At 47.3% G+C, this 23,726-nt stretch overlaps 1 protein-coding gene across 12 annotated transcripts in view; it reads right to left on the bottom strand.

Annotated features, from left to right (window-relative positions):
* SFI1 (SFI1 centrin binding protein) overlaps positions 1–23,726 on the bottom strand; it is a 132,600-nt gene that overhangs the window by 10,281 nt on the left and 98,593 nt on the right. For 9 of the 12 annotated variants that reach the window (XR_011646530.1, XR_011646531.1, XR_011646528.1 and 6 more), the window contains 10 exons: positions 22,551–22,621; positions 20,560–20,652; positions 19,116–19,213; positions 17,519–17,585; positions 12,737–12,867; positions 3,436–3,517; positions 2,760–2,938; positions 1,955–2,030; positions 1,425–1,520; positions 325–401 (listed from right to left, as the gene is read on the bottom strand). Coding sequence is in view for 6 of the 12 variants with exons in the window: in XM_004449753.4 (XP_004449810.2) it covers positions 325–401; positions 1,425–1,520; positions 1,955–2,030; positions 2,760–2,938; positions 3,436–3,517; positions 12,737–12,867; positions 17,519–17,585; positions 19,116–19,213; positions 20,560–20,652; positions 22,551–22,621 (970 nt within the window). In the remaining 6 variants the exon portion in view is untranslated. Of the gene's footprint in view, positions 1–324; positions 402–1,424; positions 1,521–1,954; positions 2,031–2,759; positions 2,939–3,435; positions 3,518–6,084; positions 6,163–12,736; positions 12,868–17,518; positions 17,586–19,115; positions 19,214–20,559; positions 20,653–22,550; positions 22,622–23,726 lie in introns of all 12 variants that reach the window. The other 3 variants (XR_009181886.1, XM_058281689.1, XM_058281691.2) reach the window with 2 other exon arrangements.

Genomic DNA, 23,726 nt, shown 5'->3' with positions numbered 1-23,726 from the left:
AGCAGGAGAGATGGTGAGGTGGCGCCCGAGAGGCTGAACCTCGTGGGCATGAAACGGGGAGGGCCAGGGCTCAGGGAGCAACCCGGAGGGAAGTTCCTGGGCCAAGCCGCTTCCCAGAGGCCCTGCCCTGCGCACGGGGTCAGCACACACTGAGCCGACCGAGCAAGGGACGCGCTTGAGCAACGCAGGTACGGGCAGGCCCAGGCACCCGGGGCCCGTGAAGGATTCCCGAATCGCCTCGGGCAGGGTCTCCCGAGCCAGGGCTCGCTGGCCCCAGAGCCGCTTGCTCTCAGACCGGGCCCCGGGGGAGGCCTGGAGACTCACCGCAGCAGCTGCCTGGCGTGCCGGCTCTCCCTGGCTGCCACGTCCTGCAGGACGCTCCGCACGCCACTCTGGTGAGCCTGTGGGAGATGGGGGGCCTGGAGGCTGCCCTCGTCCCCCACGTCTCCAGATCCCGGGGAGGGCCTTGGAAGCACGTTTCCAATCGGGGCTGCGGCGCCTGCAGCGCTCGCCGCAAAAGGAAGGCAGAGGGCAAAGGCCCTCGTTCTAAGGCCAGGAGACCCTCTTGGGTGTCAGGAAGCTGAGGGTCTTGCCAAGCCCTAAGCCCAGTAAGTCAAAACCCCGGATAATGGGCCAATTTTACCTTAAGGCTGGGCCAGGAATTGCATGGCAGTTTGATATTATTTACGAATTCCAAAGAGATACTGATTATGCTTGTAAACTTGTCTGTTCCCCTGGGTGTGATACCCTTTAATTGATTTAAATCCTAAGGCTTTACATTTACTTGATTAAATCAAGATTCGGGCTTTGATTTGACCATGTCATTAGGGCATGCAGGGTTGAGCTCCTGCCCCCTTGGTGGCTGATAAAACAGACTCTCACAGAAGATGGGCAGACAATTACAGAGGCAGGAGCTCCACAGACACGGAGGAGCCTGCAGCCCCAGGAAGAGAGATGAGCCGTTCGCCTGAGAGTTTGCAGCTGAGACCAGAAATTACCAAGCCCTCAGCCTAGGGCTGAGGTTAGGAGCTGGGACCACGGAGCCTTCAGAGGAAAGAGGAAGGCTGAGCCCTTGCAGAGTTGCCCGCCGTCTTGCTTCAACGCGTGGCAACAGACTTTGGTGAGGAGGCAACCTTGAGCTGAACTCTTTATGGCCTGGTAACTGTAAGCTTTTACCCCAAATAAAGACCCTTTATAAAATCCAACAGAGTTCTGGTACTTTGCATCAGTGCCCCTTTGACTAACACAAATTGTTCTATGAGGCCAGACCAGTACCCAAAGACCTCAGCCCAGGGCCATGAGCCCCCCTCTGCCACGGCACCTGCTCCTTTCTGGGAATGACAGGAGGAGCAAGGGAGGGAAACAAAGTCTCCAGAACCGTCCCCGGCCAGGCAGGGGCCCTGGGGGAAAGCGGCAGCTCCTACCAGCCATCTCCGCAGCAGCCTGTGCAGCAGGGCACGCTGGTAATGTCTGTCGGCTCGGAGCTGCTTCTGTTGCTCGGCGTCCCGCAGGGCCAGGTACTGCGGGGCAAGGAGACAGGGCGTGCGGGTGAGGTGAGGGCAGGTTCCAGCTCCGCCTCCATTTGCAGCCGCGTGACCTCGGGGAAGGTACCTAACCTCTGAGCCTCAGTTTCCTCGCGGATGGGGTGTTTGCAAGGGCAAATGAGGCAAGTACCTGATGTGTGGTAAAAGCCCAATGTTGGCGCAAACCTTTTTTTCCCTAACATGAATGGTTAGTTGGGGAATTTCAGATTCGGTTAGTCTGGATAAGAACCACCTAGCATCTGAGGAGAAAGAGGAACTTCGAGCCAGTCACCTCACTAACTGGGATGACGCATCTCCATCCTCGTGCCCATGCCCTCCCTAAGCTTGGAGGTCGCTGACACGGCTGAGGAGCCCACACACCTGCTCCGTGCCGCGCTGGCACACGGCCCCAGCCGTGCAGATGGACTTACCTCCCTCCACCCGTTCCAGGCCCAACGCAGGAGCTGCGCCGAGTGGAACTCCGCAGCCTGCGCTGCCCCCATCCTCCTGCGGGGAGACGGGGCGGGGGTCAGAGCTGTGGCTGTCTCGAGCCAGGCTCCCATTGCCGTCTCTGCTCCCGGCCTGCCCAATGGGTCTTTAGTCTTTTGGGGGAAATCGAGGCCCTCCCTGAAAAGAGCTGACCAAAGACGTGGACCCTTCCCCACCCAAGACAAGTGCACATATAATCAAATCTGTGCAAACGACTCCCGGCGCCTCGAAAGCATGCTCACGGGCAGCCGTGTTGAAGACCCGGCCAAGGAGCAAAGATGGAGTGGGGGGACGGGCGGGTGGACCCTCTGAACACGGAGAGGACACAGAAAGGCACCAAAGTGGGCCAGTCCCTGCAGTGGACACAGGGCCGTGAGTCCCATCCCCGCTAACCACATGGGGTAGTGAAAATGGCCACAGTGTGCTCAAACTGTAGCGGCTGGCCCTGGGTGGCCAGCGATGCACCCTGGACCCGTCTGTCCACTCCCTGGCAGCGGTCTCTTCCTGCCATGTGGCCAGGGACCAAGCGAGAATAGCCCCAGCTAGACAGTAGCTCAAGTCCTGGGGCTGGGAGTGCTATGAGGCTCCCCCCCAGGCCCAGTCACTACGGCCTTGGTTTGGCGTCAACCGCTTGGGGTAGGACTTCCACGACTTGGGATAAGAGCCTAAGCTCACGTGCCACCCCCACAGGCACCCCGACAGGCAGCCTGCCTCAACGACCCGGGCTTGGCAGGGCTGGCCGCTTACTCTTTCCTGAGCCCCTGAGCTCTCTCCTTCCAGGTACGGAAAGTTCTTCTGAGCCGCCAGCGGCGGTGGTGGGCACAGGCCGCTGCTTGCTGTCGCCGCTCCTGGTGACGGGTGGCCGCCTGTTGGCCCCACGCAGCCCAGGACCTCTGCAGGATCTGCCGCTCTGCGTGGAGGATGGCCTGAGGTGGGTAGGAGGGGGAGAGCAGGCGGCTGGGGCGTGTGTGGGGAGGACAGGGGCCAGGGAAGGATCCACCCGCCAAGAACAAAGACCAAGCACGTGGGGCAGCGTCTGGCCCAGCAGCAGGCTGCAGACGCCACCAACAAAGGAAACAGGAGCAGACGCCCAGGCCCTGGCCCGCCCCACGAGGACGACGTGGGCTGACTCGCACAGGGCAGAGGACTGTGGTAGTGGGGCAGGGGCGAAATCTCTGTTTCAGAAATGCTCTGACCTGGGAGGGGCCTCGCAGGCAGCTCCCAGGTCCATCCTCATTTTTCCAGGTCTCCTCGTCTAATAGGCAGTTTACTGAAAGCGAGACCTTCCCAAAGGGGAAAAAGGCCCAAAAGACTGGGTTCAGGGCCACTTCCTGAGCAGATTTAGGGAGTCAGAGCGCAGTGAGTGCAAAGGCCAAAAACAGGCACTGCCGGCTCCCGGCACCCCCTCCGGAAAAGCACTCACCATTCGCTCTGCCAAGCGGTTCTCTCGACGTTGAAACATCTTCTGCCACCAAACAGCAAATACTTGCTTCCCTACCATCTCCCTAAAATAACAAGTGGATAATAATGAAGCTCTTAAAATAAAACAAACTAACAAAATCAACAGAACTAGATGTTCCAGAGGACCGGGCACTTCTTAGAGCAAGCTGGTGTGTAAGAGGTGCGGAAGCTTAGGAGGAGGAGAAAGGAAAGAGAGAAGAGGGCAGGGAAGCAGACAACGACAGCTGTAAAAACCCCAGGACTTTTAAGTTATTTCTGGTATCACCTGAGAACTGTCCCAGCATGGAAATGACGCTGCTGCGTCCCCGTCCCTAGTCGATGTTTACTGGCAGCCCTGGGGAGCTGCTCCGCAGGGAGCCCCAGGGTCAGTGTGACCAAGTGCAAGGTCCACCGTGCCGGAAGGAGACCAGAGCGTCCCGGAGCAGCCCTTCCAGAAGGCAAGTGGAACGGCCTCGAGAGAAGCGTAGACGTAGCCACGTGGAAGCTCAGAGGCAAGGAGTGAGACCGAGGATTCAGACTGAAGAGTGACAGACCATGGGAAGCATATGGGAGCCTTACACCAATAAACCTTTTTAAAATCCATAAAAAGAATTATGGCAGCGTCACAGGGTTGAGAAGGGAGCCCAGGCTGCAGGCTGGCTGACCTGGCTCCACTCATTCCGTAAGGGACTTCGAGCAACAACCTTCAATTCTCTGAGCCTCGGTTTCTCATCCGCAAAAAAGGAGGCTCCTGAAGACTGCTGTGGGGTGGTGGCAGGACGTGTGTGCGGAGCTTACCATGCCGGGCCCAAGCGGGCCCAGAAACAGAGTGAATCCCCTCCTCCCTCCTCATCCTCTCACTGGGGGGTCACAGAAGGCCCTGGAGCTGGCCAGCTCCATCTGGAAGCCACTCTGCTGCAGGCTGCCGGTGGCACCTCAGGCAAGTGACTGAACCTGGCTCCGCCTCAGTGCCTCGGCCACAGTGTGAGAAAACACGCACCCACGCCCGCAGGGCTGCTGGGAGGATGCAATGGGTTAATTTTCGCAGTCGAGTGGGGAGGGAGACCTGTGATTCAGAAATACTTTTAAGGGAAGCAGACTTAGCCCAGTGGTTAGGGCGTCCGTCTACCACGGGAGGTCCGCGGTTCAAACCCCGGGCCTCCTTGACCCGTGTGGAGCTGGCCATGCGCAGTGCTGATGCGCGCAAGGAGTGCCGTGCCACACAGGGGTGTCCCCTGTGTAGGGGAGCCCCACGCGCAAGGAGTATGCCCCATAAGGAGAGCCGCCCAGCATGAAAGAAAGTGCAGCCTGCCCAGGAATGGCGCTGCCTACACGGAGAGCTGACACAAGATGACACAACCAAAAGAAACACAGATTTCATGCCGCTGACAACAGAAGCAGACAAAGAAGACGCAGCAAATAGACACAGAGAACAGACAATTGGGGGGGACGGGGAAGGGGGAGAGAAATAAATAAATCTTTTTAAAAAAGTATCAATATTTGAAAAAAAAAAAAAGAAATACTTTTAAAAGGGAAGGAGGCAGCAGCAGCTTGAACTATATCCTCATTTTCCCCAGGTCCCCTTGTTTAACAAGCGGTTTGTTTTCATCAAGACGTCACCAAACTGGGAAAGGAACCCCGAGGAAAGCGGATGCCCCCGTAGCGGGCAGCCAGGGGAGGCCTTCCTCCCTGCTGACCCTGGCCAGACCAGCTCTACACAAATCTGGGGAGCCAGTTTCAAACAGATTCCCGGAGCCCACCCCAGGGGCTAGAGGAGTAGGTCTGAGGTGGGCTCGAGGCAAAGTATTTTTCTCATGTCCCAGGTGATTTGAATAGGCGGCCAGGTTTGGGAGCCACTACTTTATCCTTCTGTTCACATCAAATCCTGCAAAAGCAGCACTGGAGCAATTGATCAACAGCCAGGAAGGGCTAGATAGCAGAGCCACGAGGACCAACACGGGCTGGGGAGAGAGGGCTCTCCTGGCATTTAACACAACAGGCACATCCCTCAAAAGAGAATTTCACTTCGGGCCATGGTACTGGGCATGCCCTCCAGCCGTGAATTACAAAAGTGGGTGAAATACACGAGGTAACGGTGTTCAGGCACAGGTCGACAGGCAGCGCAGGGCCGTGATCCCAGAGTAGGGAGGGGACCGTGCACGGTGAGCCCCTCGGCTGCCAGGCTTTCTACAGGAGGCATTTGCTAGACAGTGCAGTCAAGGAGGGAGGGAGCCCAAGATTGGCGTTCAAGACTGCTAAAGGGGCTGGGAGAATTTGGGGGCAGAGTACTGGCAAAGAGGGAGCTGAGCAGAGGGGGGTACCCAGAGTTCTGCATGGGGGTCTGCCCTGGGATCCTCAGTTGAGGGCTGTGCACGTGCAGCTCGAGACTCCACGAGGCATAGGAGACAGGGGCTGATGCAGGGCAAAGGGCTGAGTGCAGACCCCGAGGTGGGCCAGGGCTGGGAGATGGAGTTCCATCCCAGCTAGAGGGGAGAGTCTGTGCTAAGCCTTGGGAGAAAGAGCAGGCCTAGATTAAGGGCCCTGGCATAAAACCAGAAAAGACCCACACAAAGAAAGAATAAAACCAACCATGATGGGACCATCAGGAACTACCAGAACAAAAAGGAATTACTTGGGGAGCGAATGTGGCTCAAGCGGTTGAGTGCCTGCTTCCCACATGGGAGGTCCCTGGTTTGGTTCCTGGTGCCTCCTAGAAAAAAACAAAACAAACAACAAACAAAACAAATGAAAAAACCAACTCAGGGGAGCCAACATGGCTCAGTGATTGCACGCTGGCTTCCCACATACGAGGTCCTGGGTTCAATCCCCAGGCCCCGGTATCTCAAAAAAAGAAAAGGAATTACTGCCAACCGGAACAAAACAGGATACCTTTTTAAAAGAAGACAACATGATCCAGACTCAAGACAATGTATCACGCACAAATGACTAAACACATGGCCCAAAGAGATGATCTAAGCTTCCACCTAAAGAAAATAAAAAGTGGAAAGTAAATTAACCTAAGATAAGTAGAAAGAAGGAAATATAGAGAAAACTTAATAAAATAGAAATTAACAGGGAAGCAGATGTGGCTCAAGTGACTGGGCTCCTGTCTACCATACAGGAGGTCCAGGGTTTGCTTCCCAGGGCCTCCTGGTGAAGGCGAGCTGGCCCATGTGGAGTGCTGGCCCATGCAGAGAGCTGGCCCAGCAAGATGATACAACAAAAAGAGACACAGAGGAGAGACAATAAGAGACACATCAGACCAGGAAGCTGAAATGGCGCAAGAGATTGAGCACTTCTCTCCCACTCTAAAAGGTCTGAGGATTGGTTCCCAGTGCCGCCTAAAGAGAAGACAAGCAGACACAGAAGAATACATAGCAAATGGACACAGAGAGCAGATAATGAGGGGGGATGATGGAGAGAAATAAACAAACTAATAAATAAATCTTTAAAAAAAAATTAACAGAATATTAGGAAAGCCAAAAGTTGATTTTTTAAAGAAAAGATGAATAGGATTGATAAATACCAAGCAAGACTAAGCAAGAACAAAAGAGAAAACACAAATTAGTACAAGAATGAAAGTGATTATCATTAAAGATTCTACAGACATTAAAAGGATAATAAGGTAATATCATGAAAAGTACTACGCCAATACATTGGACAACTTAGATGAAAAGGAATATTCCTCGTAGAAGAGAGCTTGCCAAACTGACACCAAAACAGACATTTTGAATAGTTCTATGTCTATTTACAAAATTTAATCTGTCCCATAATGAAAAGTCAAGGTCCGGATGATTTCACTAATAAATTTCAAACATTTAAGGAATACATAATACCAATCTTACAGAGTCTTGAAACAAATAAAACAAAAACAACGAAGAAAAGAAAACTATAGATCAATATCCCTCACCAAAGTAGATGCAAAAATCCTGTAACAAAATAGTAACAGATCAAAATCAGTACTATGCAAAAAGGATGAATGTAAAAGTGGGGTTTATTTTAGGAAGACAAGGTTGTCTTAACATTTGAATATCAAGAAAAACCATATGATCACCTCAACAGATGCAGAAAAAAGCATTTGGCAAAATTCAACCCCCATTCATATTGAACATTCTCAATAAACTAAGAATAGAAGGGAACATTCTCAATCTATGCAAGCCTACGGCTTTGTTTTTCACCCAGTGGTGAACTACTGAATGTTCTTGCTTTGCCCTACAATTGTGAAAAGGCAAGTATGTTCCCTCTTCTATTCAACTCTGTATTGGAGATCCTCAGTGCAATAAGGGGGACGAGGATGGGGAGTAGATTGGAAAGGATAAATAGAGAAATGCCAACTTTATTTGGATATGACATGATGGTCTACGTAGAAAATCTTATGTGATCTAAAAAAAGAAACAACTAGAACTAATAAGTGAACCTAATAAGGTCACAGGATGCAAACTATTGTCTTCCGTATACTAGGAGCAAACAACTGGAAATAAATTTAAAATACAACTCCATTTACAATAACATTAAAAAATAAAATATCTAGGAATAAATTTAACAAAATACATGTATAACCTTTATACTAAACAATGCTGAGAAAAATTAAAGAAAACCTAAATAAATGGAAAGCTATACCCTGTTCATTATTGAAAGTCTTGGTATTGTTCAAACGTCCATTCTCCCTGAATTGATCTGTAAAGATTCAGTGCAATCCCAAACAAAATCGCAACAGGACTTTTCACAGAAGTTGACAATTTGATGCTAACATTTTCCTGGGAACATGCCCATAGACCAAGGATAGCCAAAACAATTTTGGAAAGGAATAAAGTTGAAGGAATCATTCTTCCTGATTTCAAGACTTATGATAAAGATACAGTAAACCAAGTTGGTATGATATTGGCAAAAGGATAATAAATAGATTAATGGAAAAGAAGAGAAAGTCTAGAAATAGATACAAATTTATATGGTCAACTGATTTTCAGGCTATTCAGTAAAGGATTGAAAAGTTGTGTTTTGTTTTGTTTTGTTTTAACAAATTGGGCTCAAAAAACCTGATAAACATATGGAAAAGAAATAAACCTTGACTTCTACCTTACACCATACATAGAAAATAATTTAAGATGATCATAGATCTAAATGTAAGTGCTAAAACTATGAAGCTTCCAGAGAAGATATAGGAAAATATCTTTTTAGATCTTGAAGTAAGGAAATCTCTCCTAGAGAGGAACCCCAAAACTACTAACCATATAAGGAAAAAAATGGAAAAAACTGGACTGCAAATTGGATTGCTCTTCTGTCCATCAAAAAATACTGTTGTATTTATAAACCAGCTTACTTTGCTCTCAATAAAGAAGTTAAGAAAATGAAAAGGCCAGCCACAGACTGGAAGAAAATGTTTTCAATGTGTGTATATGACAATGGATTTGTATCCAGAATATATAATGAACTCTTACAAGTTAATTTTAAAAAACACAACCTGATTTTAAAAACAACTGGGGCAAACACTTGAACAGACACTTTGCAAAAGAAGATAAAGGAGTGAATGGGCAATAAAACATGGATTAAAGGTTGAAAGATTCAAAACCTGTCTCTGGCTGAGACAGTGAAAATTACCATGAACTGCAAGTAAAAGCCTGCTGTGCCATGAATTGGACTGGAGGCACAGACACAGACAAAGCCAGGTGCAAAGTAAATGGACAACATGCTATCTCCCAAGGCCGAGCAGCAGTTGACCCCTCTTTGAGTGATTACTGTGTCCTGGCCAAAGATGCCCCAGCCATGCTTTCTAGTCTCGTTTATTACTGGGGCTACCCACAACGGCATGGCACTTCTAGTTAATCTCCCTTTCTCCTGATCCCTTCCCAGGACTCTTAGACTCTCCTTGGAACCCAACCTTACAAAACCCCTTCCCTCTGGAGCAGCAGCATTCCACAGATCCTCTGGAATTCCCTCCATCCCTGCACTGGATCTGATTTTGTTGAACTACAGGTTTTTGTTCTTGGCTGATTAGACTTTAACAAGGTGCTCATAAGGAAATGCAAATTAAAGCCACAAACACACAGTACTTCACACCCACTGAGTGTCTCAGGTTAAAAGGAATGGCCGGGAAGCGGACTGGGCCCAGTGGTTAGGGCGTCCGTCTACCACATGGGAGGTCCGCGGTTCAAACCCTGGGCCTCCTTGACCCGTGTGGAGCTGGCCCATGCACAGTGCTGATGCGCGCAAGGAGTGCTGTGCCACGCAGGGGTGACCCCGCGTAGGGGAGCCCCACGTGCAAGGAGTGCACCCCCCAAGGAGAGCTGCCCACCACCCAGCACAAATGAAAGAGCAGCCTGCCCAGGAATGGCGCCACACACATGGAGAGCTGACACCACAAGATGATGCAACAAAAAGAAACACAGATTCCCATGCTGCTGACAACAACCGAAGCGGACAAAGAAAATCACGCAGTAAATAGACACACAGAACGGACAACTGGGGCGGGGGTGGGGAAGGGAAGATAAATAAATAAATAAATAAATCTTAAAAAAAAAAAAAAGGAATGGCAATGTGCTGATGCTGTGGAATGGAACTACTGGAATTTTCATATTTGTTGGTGGGAAAGTAAAATGATAAACCACCTAGAGGACATATACTTACCTTCTGAACCCAGAGGCCTACTTTGTCTCTACCGGTGAGAAAAGAAAAAACCCTTATCCAAAAAAACAAATGTTCACAGAGGATTTATTCAAAATGGCCTCAAACGGAGAACAACTCATATATGAAAACGGACTGTATATGTCTTCTAGTCACACAGTAGACTACTCCACAGTTAAAAGACTGAACTGTGCACACAAGCAACGCAGTGGATGAATATCAGACACAGCGTGCTCTATCTAGAATGTAAGTCACCAGAAGATAGACTGAGTGAATGCTTAATTTGTGCAGAATTTTTAATAAGGTTGATTGTAAATTGACAGAGGTGATGGTAGCACATTATTGAGTGTAACTAGGTGGAATCCTGTGTGTGACTGTGGTTGAAAGGGGAAATTGAGGGTAATGTATGTACTAGAAGGAAAGCTAGAGGATGAAACATGGGACTGTGGACAATGAATGTGGTTAATAGTACAAATATAGGAATGTTCTTTCATGAAAACACACACACGCACACCAAATATGCTGAACTTTACAAGAAGCCAGACACAGCACAGTACTTACTGTATGATTCCATTATATGAAGTTCAAAAACATGGAAAACTAATCAAGATGACAGAAATCAAAATGGATTGAATGGAGGGGGCATGAAGGAATTTTCTAATGGAAATGACTGTGGTGTTGATTACCTAGGACTATAATTTGTAAAAACTCATCAACTGTTTATTTAAAATCTCTACCTTTCATTGTAAATGAATTTTATCTCAATTTAAAAAAAAAGACAAACCAGTTCTATCTCTTTGTTAGTATACTGCTTTGCTGGCGGGTTAATAAGCCATCATTATAAATCATAACTCATGAGAATCCACTCTAATTTATGCCATTTTCCTGAGACATATAAAGGTTTGCTAAACTCCAAACCAAACCTATGAACATTTATATACCCCAAGAAGCACAAATCAAAGCAATTCTGGGGAAGAAGGACATACCTTGTGCTAGGCACAAATGGATATATTGTCTACTTTGAAGGTACCCTTGATATTTGGTCCCCTAAGCATGACAAAATACAAATAATCAATAGAACTAAGCTTGACTTTAGATTTTTAGCAAAGGAAACAAAGGGATGTATGCACCATTTTTAAGTACTGAAACCATTTTTCCAGTGAATTTTCTACCAGGCTTCAGTGGAGGAAGCAGCTCTGTCTGCAGAAGGGAGCAGCAGCTGGAGTGGCCCCTTGTCAGCCTGCATTCCCCATGGCTGCCCTCCCCCAAACACCTCCTTGGACTTTGTGCTAAGAAACCTTGGCGTTCTGGCTGACGTTCAGAGTCCTCCAAGATCAAGATCACTTCCACTTTCCCATGCACACACCCTGCCCTCCTGCCTCTCCATCTAAGGTGCTGTTCACTGGGGCACTCTCCAGAATGGTCCCTAGTTCATGCATCTGCTCCAGCACCTATGGCTCATCTCTCTAGAGCATCAAGGCCAACACCCCATCTGGCCCTCGGAATCTCGCCCACCCCATGCAGCTCACAGGAAGCTTCCCCAACGCCAGAAGTGGCTGTGATAAAAAAGGACATGGATCGTTTCTCTTGAATTGTTCAATTTTTTTAAATTTTAAAAATTATTTCTCATAAAAAAAAAAATTAGATAAGTTACTGGGTAACAGAAAAATCATATACAAAGTACAGAGACCCCACCTATTCCCCCCCAACCCCCGCCATACACACACACACATGCAGTTTTCCCTATCAACATTTTGCATTATGTGGTGCCTCTGATACAACTGACGAAACCATATTATAATATTCATATTATTAACTATTGTCCACTTCAATTGTTCCTTGTGTGTCAGTCTTTATCTTCCCACAAATGTGTAAAGTTCCTACAAAGTCATGAAAAATATCATCTTTTTCTTGATCTAGAAGAAAGCACCTGGACTCGAATCAAAGATCTCAATGGAAACCCTGGCTCTGCCACTCACTGGTTAAGTCACCAGGGACCAGCCACTTACCATTCCGAACCTGCTAAACGGTTTCGTAACTCAAGACTGCAGTGAGAATGAAAGGCTTAAATCAGATACTGACGCCACACGGCGGCCTGAAGCTTATACATTTGTTTCCTTGCCTTCCTCCCACTGCAGAACTCCTACCCCGGGGGTGACACACAGTCAGCCACCAGGAATTTCTTCATGGCAGTTCCACCAATGGGTAGTGAGGTCCTAGGTAAGAATGTGCCCCTGAGGGAGCACAAAAATGTAGATTTGCTCCTTGCCCTTCCTAATTTTGTTGATGCCTAATAACGTCAAGACTTCAAAAAGCCAGGTCTAGCAGAACAAGAACGAAGTGTTTCAGAAGAAATCATGCTCTGGGACACCTGCCAAGGTGACGCAAGGTCCTGACAAAAGCTAGAGGGCGGTTTTGGCGGCGCTCACTGTGGCTGTACATGAGGGAAGGGGCAGAAAGCCCAGGCTCTGCTGTGAAAGTGAAGATGGAGTCAGGTTTTCCCGGGGGAAACGCTGGCTGCCTCTTCCTGCTAGATGAAATCGATAAGCCCACATTATCGAAAAGCCAGGAAGAACCAGGGCCTGGGGGGCTAAAAGACAAACCCAATGGGCTGTGTGGTCGGCTGAGTGGGGCTCCAGCCGAGCAGGAGCTGCCCAGCTTACCTGTGAAAACAAGTTGCTCTTGCTTTAAGGACGCTCTCCTGCTGGTGCCGTTGCCAGAGTCTTCTCCATGCCCGGAAGGCAGCCGGCAGGGCTCGCTGCTGAAAATGACCATCTGCTCTGGCCTGCAGCAGCTAAAGTGAAGCAACAATGGATCTCCTTTAGTTTTCGCTTTACCTTGTAAAAACATGACCTTTTGGAGGCACGTTATACTCTTGAGGGAAGGTTGCTTCCTATGTTGGTAAAACTGAGAAAAAAATGAAAACCATTAATTTTTCATCTTTGCCAGTATGAGAGGTAAAAATAAAATGTGATAGGTGAAAATGTTTCCTTTAATTCAAACTGGCATTAAGAAGCTTTTCATATATTTATTTCATTTATACGTATACCTGAATTTGTTTTCCTATGACTTAGGTTATTGGGCATATTGCCATTTACTATCTGAATTTCAGTATTTAACTCAGTGATAGCTGTGGACTTTTTTTTTTAAAGATTTATTTCTCTCCCCTCCCTCCCCCCCAGTTGTCTGCTCTCTGTGTCTATTTGCTGCATCTTCTTTGTCTACTTCTATTGTTGTCAGCGGCATGGGAATCTGTGTTTCTTTTTGTTGCATCATCTTGTTGTGTCAGTTCTCTGTGTGTGCGGTGCCATTCCTGGGCAGGCTGCATTTTCTTTCGTGTTGGGTGGCTCTCCTTACGGGGCGCACTTCTTGCACATGGGGCTCCCCTACGGGGGGACACACTTACGCGGGGACACCCCTGCGTGGCACGGCACTCCCTGCGCGCATCAGCACTGGGCATGGGCCAGCTCCACACGGGTCAAGGAGGCCCGGGATTTGAACCGCGGACCTCCCATATGGTAGACGGACGCCCTAACCACTGGGCCAAGTCTGCCACCAGCCGTGGACTTTTTGAAACTTGCAAAATTTATTACTCCTTTGTTAAGGGGGTTACAAATATATTTCTCACCCTGTAATATATCTTTTGTTTATAGTGTTTGTCATACCGAGTCTTTAAATTTTCATATAATTATAAAAAGCTACTATTTCACACATATGTGAGAAGGAAGAGAGACAACAAAAGTAAGAATATATATATGATACAAAACTTTGCCAGAAAAAAAGCATATTTGTGTAAGCAAATTCTTTGATACTCCTTAACTAGAAGTGGTCCATGCCCCCTCCTCTTGAACCTGGGTGGGCCAGTTGCTGCTTTGACCAACAGAATGAGATGAAAGTGGGGCTCCGAAGCTAGGTCAGAAAGGGTCAGGCAGCTTCTGCTTGTTGGCTGGACACTCACTTGTGGAGCTCTGGGCTGCCATGAAGGAAGTCTGGCTCTGAGACTGCCATGCTGTGAGGAAGCACCAGCCTCAGGGAGTGGCTCTACGGAGGCTCTGGTGAACCGTCCCTGCTGAGCCCAGCCTCTGCCTCAGCCCAGCCCAGGACCCAGATGTGTGAGTGAACAGCCTTTCGGGTGATTCCAGCTCTTTTCTACCCAAAGCTTCCCAGAAATCACAGAATAGAGCCAAGCTACTCCAGCGATGTCCAGTCTCAGTTTTTGACCATAAAATCCATAGGCATAATAAAATAGTTGTTAGCTTATGCCATCAAGTTTGGAGTGATTTCTCACATAACAATAGATAGCCACCGATAACAAGAATAGTGTGCACATGTGTGTATGATTATATGGGTACACATGTGCCCACCCTGTGGCAGTTTGATATTATTTATGAATTCCAAAAAGAGATAGAGATTATGTTTGTAAACTGGTCTGTTCCTCTGGGCATGATACCCTTTGATTGTATTAAATTCAAAGGTTTTACATTCACTTGATTATGTTAAGATTAGGGCTTTGATTCGACCACATCATTAGGGCGTGCAGGGTTGAGACCCCACCCCTTTGGTGGGCTATATAATCAGGCACTCAGTCAAGGAGAACACAGAAGATACATGGGCATAGAGAGAGCTCCACAGGCAGGCAGAGGAGAGAACTTGATCCTGGGGCCCCGGAGAGAGATGAGCCATTAGCCTGATAGTTTGCAGCTTAAGAGACCAGAGCCCTGAGCAGCTAAGAAGGCCCAGGAAGAAAAGAGCCCTCCAGCCTACAGTTGAGATGAGAAGAGGTTGGGTCCATGGAGCGTTGAGAGAGGAAGGCTGAACCCTCGCAGACATCACCCGCCATCTTGTTTCAACACGTGGCAACAGTCTTTGGTGAGGAACTAAACTTGAGTTGGACTCTTAGGGCCTTGTAATTCTTAAGTTTTTACCCCAAATAATTTACCCTTTATAAAAGCCAATAGATTTATGGTACTTTGCATCAGCACCCTTTTTGGCTAATACACACCCACATAGCAGGAAAAAGGTAACAGGTTTAGTCATCAAAATGCCACCTTAGGGGAGTGGATGTAGCTCAAGCAGTTGAACGCCTGCTTCCCATGCATGAGGTTCTGGGTTCAATCCCAGTACCTCCTAAAAACAAACAAACAAACAAGCAAAAAAACACAACTCTCATTGGGGAGCAGATAGAGCTCAGTAGTTGAGCACCTGCTTCCCCCGTGAGAGGTCCTGGGTTCAATTCCCAGTACCACCCCCCTCCAAAAAAAAAGTCACCTTAGGAGGCAAGATTATGGGTGTTTTTATTTTAACTTCTTTTATGTTTTACCACACTTCCCACATTTTTCATGTTTGCTTTCTGCTTTACTTTTTATTTAAGGGGCATTTGCAAACATAAGCAAAAGTGGGAACAACAGTACAACTCCCATGGATCTATCTTCAAGCTTCAACAGTTAGCAAATGCTGTACCATTTTATATACATTTTTTAAAAAGAAAGAAACCCACGATAAATTATATATATACACACACACATATATATAAAATCTCTTTCTAAAATAAAAAGGAACTGCTGTGTTCCTGGGCCATCTGACAGACAGCATTTAGACTGTTAGCTGAAGATTCAACTGTAAACCCACTAAGCTGTGCTCTTACTAATTTTCAGACCTTCTGCTACGCCTTTGAAAGCAGGCCACGCTGGGACCGCATGACAGGTAAGGACACTGACCCATACTCTGCCCAGTGCTGGGCTCCTGGGTCAAGGAGCTCCAGGAAGGAAATAAGAGACCCTTTGCTTCCTTTCAACCTCAAATAAACACAGCCTTTCAACCCTTAGAGCACAGTCCTGCTCTAAGAGGCTTCCCTGCATTCGATTGAGCTGCTATGAGCGGAGCTTAAGAGAACAAGTGCAACGTCCCTTCAGAAACAGCCACGTAATCCCAAGGATGTCAAAGAACACAGTGGCTCTAAGCATTTTCTAAGTGCGGAAGGCAAGGTTGACACAAAGCCAGGTCCTGGGCTAGTACCATCTGACATCTTTTGTTGTTGTTGTCTTTTTTCCAAAAAAGCCCTGAAGCAATTGATGGCATTAGGTCGTTTGTTCACAGGTCTGTTTGTCATTCGTCCTGTGCCAAGTCCCGTGTTGGGCTCAGGAGATGGAGGAGAAGGGCTGTACCTCCAGGAGCTCCCAGCCTGGCAGAGCCATGGGAAAGGGATCACCTATGTGGAAAGGACTCTGGTAAAATCACACACCTTTATACAGGCTGGGGGAGAAGGGGACACCTGAGCTGAAGGCCAGGGAAGAAGGAATGCAGAGCTGCAGGCAGAGTGAGAAGCAGGGCAGTGCCGAGGAGCACGCTGCGTAACTGGACAGAGTGCTGTTGTGAAGGGACAGAGCGGTAACAGGGAAGGCTGGACAAACAGACAGGGGCCAGCTCCCAAAGGCGTTTGTTTGCCTTGCTGTTTGGAATCTAGCTCCGAACTGCGGGGAGCCAGCCAAGATCTTTGGATTCTCAGGTTGGACTCCAGTAGCAGGTGGAAGGGAAAGACAAAAATAGCCGGGGAGGAGTATGGTTTGTGTTTTCCTCTTGTCTCACTGCCAGGGATGGCTCAAAAGTGGCATGTGTGTTGGGAAGCAGATGTGGCTCAAGCAGTTGGGTGCCTGCCTAATGCATGGGAAGCCCAGGTTCAGTTCCCCGTGCCTGCTAAAGAAGACAAGGAAGACAGTGAGCTGACGTGATGGGCTGGTGCCATAAGCTGATACAATGAGATAATACAATGAAGAGACACAAAGAGGAAACACAATGAGAGACACAACAAGAAGGGAGCAGAGGTGGCTCAAAGCGATTGAGCACCTCCCTCCCACGTGGGCATTCCTGGGTTTGGTTCCCGGTGCCTCCTAAAAAGAAGAGAACACTACAAATGGACACAGTGCAGACAGTGAGTGCAAACAATGGTGGAAGGGAATAAACAAATCTTAAAAAAAGGAGGGAGGGATATGTAGCTCCATTTCCCACTGCAATGGCATACAGGTGTCATTAGCTGGGCCTTCTACTTTGTATCACAGTTGTTTCCTCAGCACTTAGCAGTGTCTGATGAACAGAAGTTGCTTAATGAATATTTCTTATATGGAATTGTCTCTTTCTATGTCTTCACTAATTCATCACCGACCTCCACTTCCTCCCACCCCCTATGGGTACGTATGCCTCATGTATTTAGCACTGGGATACTGCACTTATGTTCTGGACCTTTCCCCAAGTCTCCTTAAGACCCCACTGGCAGGGGGCTGGCTAATGAGCATAATATATGAAAAGATGCAACCAGCTGATAAAGAACTCATTACTTTGAGAGAGCACCCCCCTTCTTCCAAATCGAGACACCTTTCTAAGAATTCTTCCAAAGCAAATGGATCCAAGGACATAAGGCAGTTGGTCTACCAGCTGGTAGTACTCCATACCTGCTTGTGTTGCTGCTTCTGAGTATACTTTAACCACAATTTGATACACTTGTGTAGCAATGTTGTCCTGAAATTAAACACAGAACATTATATATTACTGCCCATATAAACTTCAGGTTTTTAAAAATTTTGTTCGTAAGAAAGGTAAATCTGGATATATTTACTTCATGATAGTTCAAAGGAAGCTCCAGGCCTTCCTAGTTTCGTTCTAGGAGGGAAAGAAGACCTTGATATCTAACTTGGAGACGGTCAAACCTTTCTCTTGGGCTGTAATGGTATATCTAAAACTTTTAACGACTTTCTTGTAAACGTAATTAGACCGTGTCTTGGAATTTAGGAAATATGGAAGAAATTCCCCAAATGTGCTGAACTTTCTGGCTTTATAGCTAAACTCTGGGGCATGTTTAGGGCCACCTGGACCTGTGACATGTTTCCTTTTGCACAGTGATATCAGAGTGAGGACCACATTTGGTTTTGTAAACCTGGATTTTGAACAGGGATGTGCCTTGGTAACTCAGAATTGAGTCAGGTAAACATTGGGATTCTCACTGGCTCATTCAAAATGCTCCCAAAATTGGACCTGTAAGTACGCAATTAAGTTGATTATATGGTGAGAGGGAGGGAACTACCTGCTTTTATATTATTGCTAAAAAAAAAATAGAAAAATCTGCCTTTTTAAACAGTAGGCTGTATTTTACTTTTGTATAGACCATACACATTACAAACATGTGGCTTATTAGCTAAATAAATAAATAAATACGGCTACTGCTGGAAAAAGAACAGTCTAGGAGAGGCCTACTCTCAAGAAGTGAGGGGCAACATCCTATGAAGGGGAACCATCGCTACCATCCCCAGGTGTGATGAGAACCTGCAAAGAGCCTGGGGATGGGCTGTGGGAGATTTGCAGAATGGGGTGATAGGAAATACTGATGACTGTATGTGTGCAAAAGGCAAGGCGAGCAAGACACTGAGTGATAAAAGTGCACTGCAGAACACGATGGATGAAATGTGTGCACCAGGGGAGGGGAGGGTTGGGCAAGGAGGGGAGACTAGTTATTTCTGGCAGCAAGAAACTTAACGGTGGTGACCTCCGAGGAGTAAGGCTAAGGGGCTTGGGGAGGCAGCCCGCACAACTTTTTGCGCTTATACTCTCCTATCCATTCTGAACTTCCCTATAGACATGCACTGCTTATGCTTATTTATTTTAACTTAACGACTAACTTAAAAAAAAAAATAAGAAGGGTGCATGTCCTCAAGGTTCAGCTTCTAACACCCGCCTGGCCTGCTCCCTGCTCTACCGCTGGCCCTCATACCACTAGGGCCTAAAAAAGACGTAACATCACTGGATCCTCAGGGAGTGGGCCAGGGAGCTGGCAGGCGCCCACTTCAAATGTCCCCATTCTACCTCCCACCTGATGAGCAGAAAGGAGAACGCATGCCCGGGAACCACTGGCTTACGGCAGCACCTCAGCCCCCGAAAGGCCTTCCTGAATGCGCGGCAGTCGTGCGTGGAAGGGGGAAGAGGTCCCTCCTGGGAAACTGAGTCTGAGTCGCGACGCGTCCCGGGAGAGTCGGAGGATAAGGCCGGAGTCCCCACCTGTAGTGATCCCAGGCAGCACGCAGCAAGGAGAGCCGCTCTCTTTCCTCACTCTGCTCAATCCGAGACTGCCAGAGGTTCCAGAACCTGCGCTGCACCTGACGTGGGAGAGGAGGAAGGTGGAAATTTACTCAGGAGAACAGTGAAATGAGCTCTCTCAACCCATTACTTAGTAAATCCCAAACCATTTGACTAGAAGCTCCTCCCAAGCAGGAGACACCTCAACGTGAAGCGGCCAACACACAACAGACTTGCCGAGCTGTACGGAGTGAGCCACCATAAAAGGCAAAAAAGCTGGATCTTGTAGTCTATGGAAATCTGGATGGGGAAGCTGCTCCTAGTCGGGGCCTTATGGAAGACAAGGCTATTTTAAAAGTTATTTTAGAAATTAAAACTGATCCTATTACATATTATCAGCTATGAAGAAGACTTGCCAAAAATGTTTAACTTCAAACTAATCAAGTGCTTATATCTAACTTCTAGTTCATGGGAAATACATAAGATTAAGAAAACTTTAAATGAAGGAAACGATCATACAAATCTAGACTATGGAACCTTCTATAGAATAATTGGCCTGTCCTTTTCGAAAAGTAATTATCATTAAAAAAAAAAGTGTGAGGGTGGAGTGGGAAGTATTCTAGATTAAGAAACTTAAGGGACATCACAAGCAAATGCAGTAAATGGTTCTTGATTGACTCCTGGTATGAAAAAAACAAAAAGCTATAGACATTTTTGGGACAACTGTGGAAACCTCAATATGGACTGGGTATTGGCTGTTAGGGGATTGCGGTTAATTTTGTTAGGGATGATAATGTTATTGTGGTTATATAAGAAAATGTCCTTATTCTGGGGTGACGCACACTGTAACATTTAGGTGTACAGTGTCAGGATGTCTGCAATTTACAATGAAATAATTCAGAAAACAAAAACAAAAAAAACAACCAAACAGTTGAAGCAAATATAGCAAATATTAACAAATGTTGGATTTAGGTGGTGAGTATACAGAAGCAGATTATGCTATTTCTTCTATTTTTCTGCATGTTTGAAAATTCTCCTAATTAAAAAAACAAAGGACCCCACCTCCTGCACCCAGAAACAAAATCTACCAGTAGGGATAGAATGTTTCTTGCCCTCAGGTAAACCCCTGCAGAAAAGACTGATAATGTCCACCCAACCAAAGCCCCCTACAATGCAAGACCAATGCGTATCTACATCACTATGTTCTAGGTCGGGACTACACTGATGGTCTCCCACCTTCGATTCCAACTACCAATTTTTCTAGCAAACAGATTTTTTAAAAAATGGGATTAAACAAAGCAAAAGCAAGAGTTTGGATTACCCAAGTACATAAGCACTAAGGTTTGGGAGTCTCAAGGTCTCCAGGCACAAAGGTTGCACACACACAAAAAAAAGCACGGCCATCAGAGGTCCTCTGTACCCTCACCATGACCTTGTGCTGCTGGTGGGCGAGATTCCTTCTCATTTGCTGGCAGCGGGAGCGAGTCACGTTGTCTTTCAGGGCTCCAAAGCAAGAGGCCTGTGAAAACCAGGCAGGACACAGCCCATCACAAAGATTGCCCTCAGGGAAGTCTGTGACTGTAACTGCAGGCAGAGCAGACAGCACCCAGGATCAGACAGAGGGGAGTTCGCCACAGCCACTCACTACTGCTACGACTTCCCGGAATGATTCTGAGATCTAACTGGGAGCCTGAGACAAGCCAGCCCACACAGCAGGCACTTAATAAATAATTGCTGAACTGGTGACACTCCCTCACCTCTACATAGGGGTCATCCCCATGCCCCAGGTAAGAATATGACGGGTAAAAGTTTTTAAAAAAATCAACTTCTGCCTTTCAAAAAGAGGCGTACTTTTTGCCTACATGGTCCACCAACAACATGCTCCAGTGTTGTTGTGTGTTGTGTTTTTTAACCATGGGGTCCACGTCTACATCTATACAGTGATAAATGCAGGTTTGTTAGCGTAGAGTAGACGAGAAGAAATCCTTGGTGGGGGCCGAGAGGCAGGGTCTCGAGGCCTGGCTCCAGCTCTGTAGCGCCTCAGGTCACGACCTAAGCAAAGCCCGTTCCTCGCCTTGGGCTTCGGTTTTCTGGGACAGAGTGAAGAGAGCAGCGTGGATTTGGCATGTGCATGTTGTGCTCTGGAGAAGCCCACCGCCTCCCGGTGAGGGCTGGGGAGAGGAGAATGGGGACCAACGCCCCGGGGACTCTGGCCTATTTCACAGACGAGGTTTCCACAGTTAAAAAGGGAATCCACTAAACAAACTGTGGTGTATACACAGGATGGAACATTACACAGAGGTAAGAAGAAATGAAGTCACGAAGCACATGACAACGTGGATGAACCTGGAGGACACTGTGTTGAGTGAAGCAAGCCAGACACGAAAGGGCATATACTGTATTATTGAGCTATTAGGAACTAAATACATTGTGTAAACTCATGGAGTTAGTAATTAGAATATAGGTCACCAGAAAATAGGAAGATGGAGAATAGAAAGCTGGGGGTTAATCTTTGCAGAATTGTTAAAAAGCTTGTTTATAAATCTGTGGAAATGAATAGAAATGGTTAAAGCATATCGTGGTGTTTGAACCTAGCAGTGTTATTGTTTGGGCGTGAGTGGTTGAAAAGGAAAGACTAAGGGCATGTATATTATTAGAAGGAAAGCTAAAAACTGTAACATGGGACTGTATAAGAGAGTAAAACCCCATGCAAAACATGAATATGGGTGATATTGCATATATAGGACCTTTACAAAATAGAAATACAAATATACCAGGGAGGGAAGCAGCTATGGCTCAAGCAATTGAGCTTCCATTTGCCCTATGGAGGACCCAGATTTGATCCCTGGGACCTCCTGGTAAAAAAAGAAAAAAGGTGTCTCACACCTGTGCGGTGAAGGCACAGGCCCCCAATGGCAAAGCACTGCTCCAAAAAAAAAAGAAAAAAGAAGATGATGCAAATGTACTAGAGAGAAGGAAAAATAGCAGGAGAGATTGAGAGGTAATGAGTTTCGTTTGCTTTTTTGTGGGTTATTATTATTGCAATAATGAAAGTGCTCTGGGAGTGATTGGGGTGATGAATGTATGAACATGTGATTACATCAAATACCACTGATTGTAGTCTTTGGATGGATTTATGCTTTTCAAATATGTATCATTTAGAAAAAAAAAAAAAAAGGGAATCCACCATTGAAGAAAGATCCCCGGATCTGATCACCTCCAAGGCTCCTTGACAGCTATTAGTGTGTCTGATTCAAAAGGAAAGCAGGGACCTCACAATGAAGGGAAGGGATCAGGGCTGAAGCTGATTACATACCTGAGTGTGCTTACAGGCGGGGGGGTCCTGACCCCCTCCCCACCCCCGCAGGGAGGCCTGGGCGAGACCGCAGACCGCTGGGCAGTCTGTGGCGCTCTTACCAGGAGGCGGTGCCTGTGGTACTCGTCCGCCATCCTCCGTTGGGCAGCTGCTTCTGCGCACAGCAGCACATCTGCCAGGAAATCAAGGCCCCCACACCGTGCGACTCCTTAGTGACCCCTCTGAGTTCCTTATCAAACAGCCGGCCCTTCCCTTTCTCCCCACTGATAACCCACTTGATGAGATGCAAAACGTAGATGAGGTAAACTGCCACCCATTTCAGTAAACATTTCAGAATCAACCCAGCTAGAGCTGACCCTGCTCCTTCTCCATTCTGTTTTGGTATTACAATGCCATCAGCTGTTTGGGCTGAAAAACTTAAGGTTTTCTTTTTTAGGAGGTACCAAAGATCGAACCCAAGACCTCACACGTGGGAAGCAAGTGCTCAACCACTGGGCTACATCCGGTCTCCAGTGAGAGTTGGTTTTTTTGATTATTTGTTCTTTTTGTTTTTAGGAGGTACCAGGGATTGAACCCAGAACCTTGCGTATAGGAAGCAGGTGCTCAACCACTGAGCTACATTCACTCCCCACTGAGAGTTGGTTTTTTCATTTGTTTGTTTTTCGGAGGTACCAGGGATTGAACCTAGGACCCCATACACGGGAAGGAGGCACTCAACCATATGAGTTATATCTACTTCCCTTAAGGATTTTTTTTTTTTTAACTTAGGCCAGTAAAAGAATTTATTTGGGAAGTGGGGGAAAGAACAGAGCTTACTGAAAAGTGGGAGAGAAAGATGAAATAAACACCAAGATTTGGCGCAGGCTCCTCTAGGCAGAGAAAGCCAAGGATTATTTTTAAACCTTTTCTTCTCCCACTCCATCCACTCAGTCACCAAGCCCGTCTGCCATCCTAAATCTGTCATATCTACATTCCCCCAACACCCTTTAGTTCGTTTGACTTAGGTGAAGCCCTCATCCCTCACGGAGACTGGGAAGAGAGGCTCATTGCATCGCTGGTTTCCCTGTGTTAGCTTTAGCCTCCCTCCTCTAATACGGAATTGTCTTTCTAAAGCACCAACCTACGACATTGTTTCTCTCCCTAAAAACCTGCAGAGGCTCGCAGCATAGGGCCTCTGCAAGCTGGTTCCTGCACCTCTCCTCACCCACTCCACCACCAGCCATCCCCCCAGCTCACCCCAGAGGTCCCTCATCATCCTTAAGGGCTTTTCCTCACCC

The sequence above is a fragment of the Dasypus novemcinctus genome, chromosome 19 (assembly GCF_030445035.2).
Source record: "Dasypus novemcinctus isolate mDasNov1 chromosome 19, mDasNov1.1.hap2, whole genome shotgun sequence".
NCBI classification, from domain to species: Eukaryota; Metazoa; Chordata; class Mammalia; order Cingulata; family Dasypodidae; genus Dasypus; species Dasypus novemcinctus.
The sequence above is the reverse complement of the archived record's forward strand: the minus strand, read 5'-3'. Positions and strand labels throughout refer to the sequence as shown.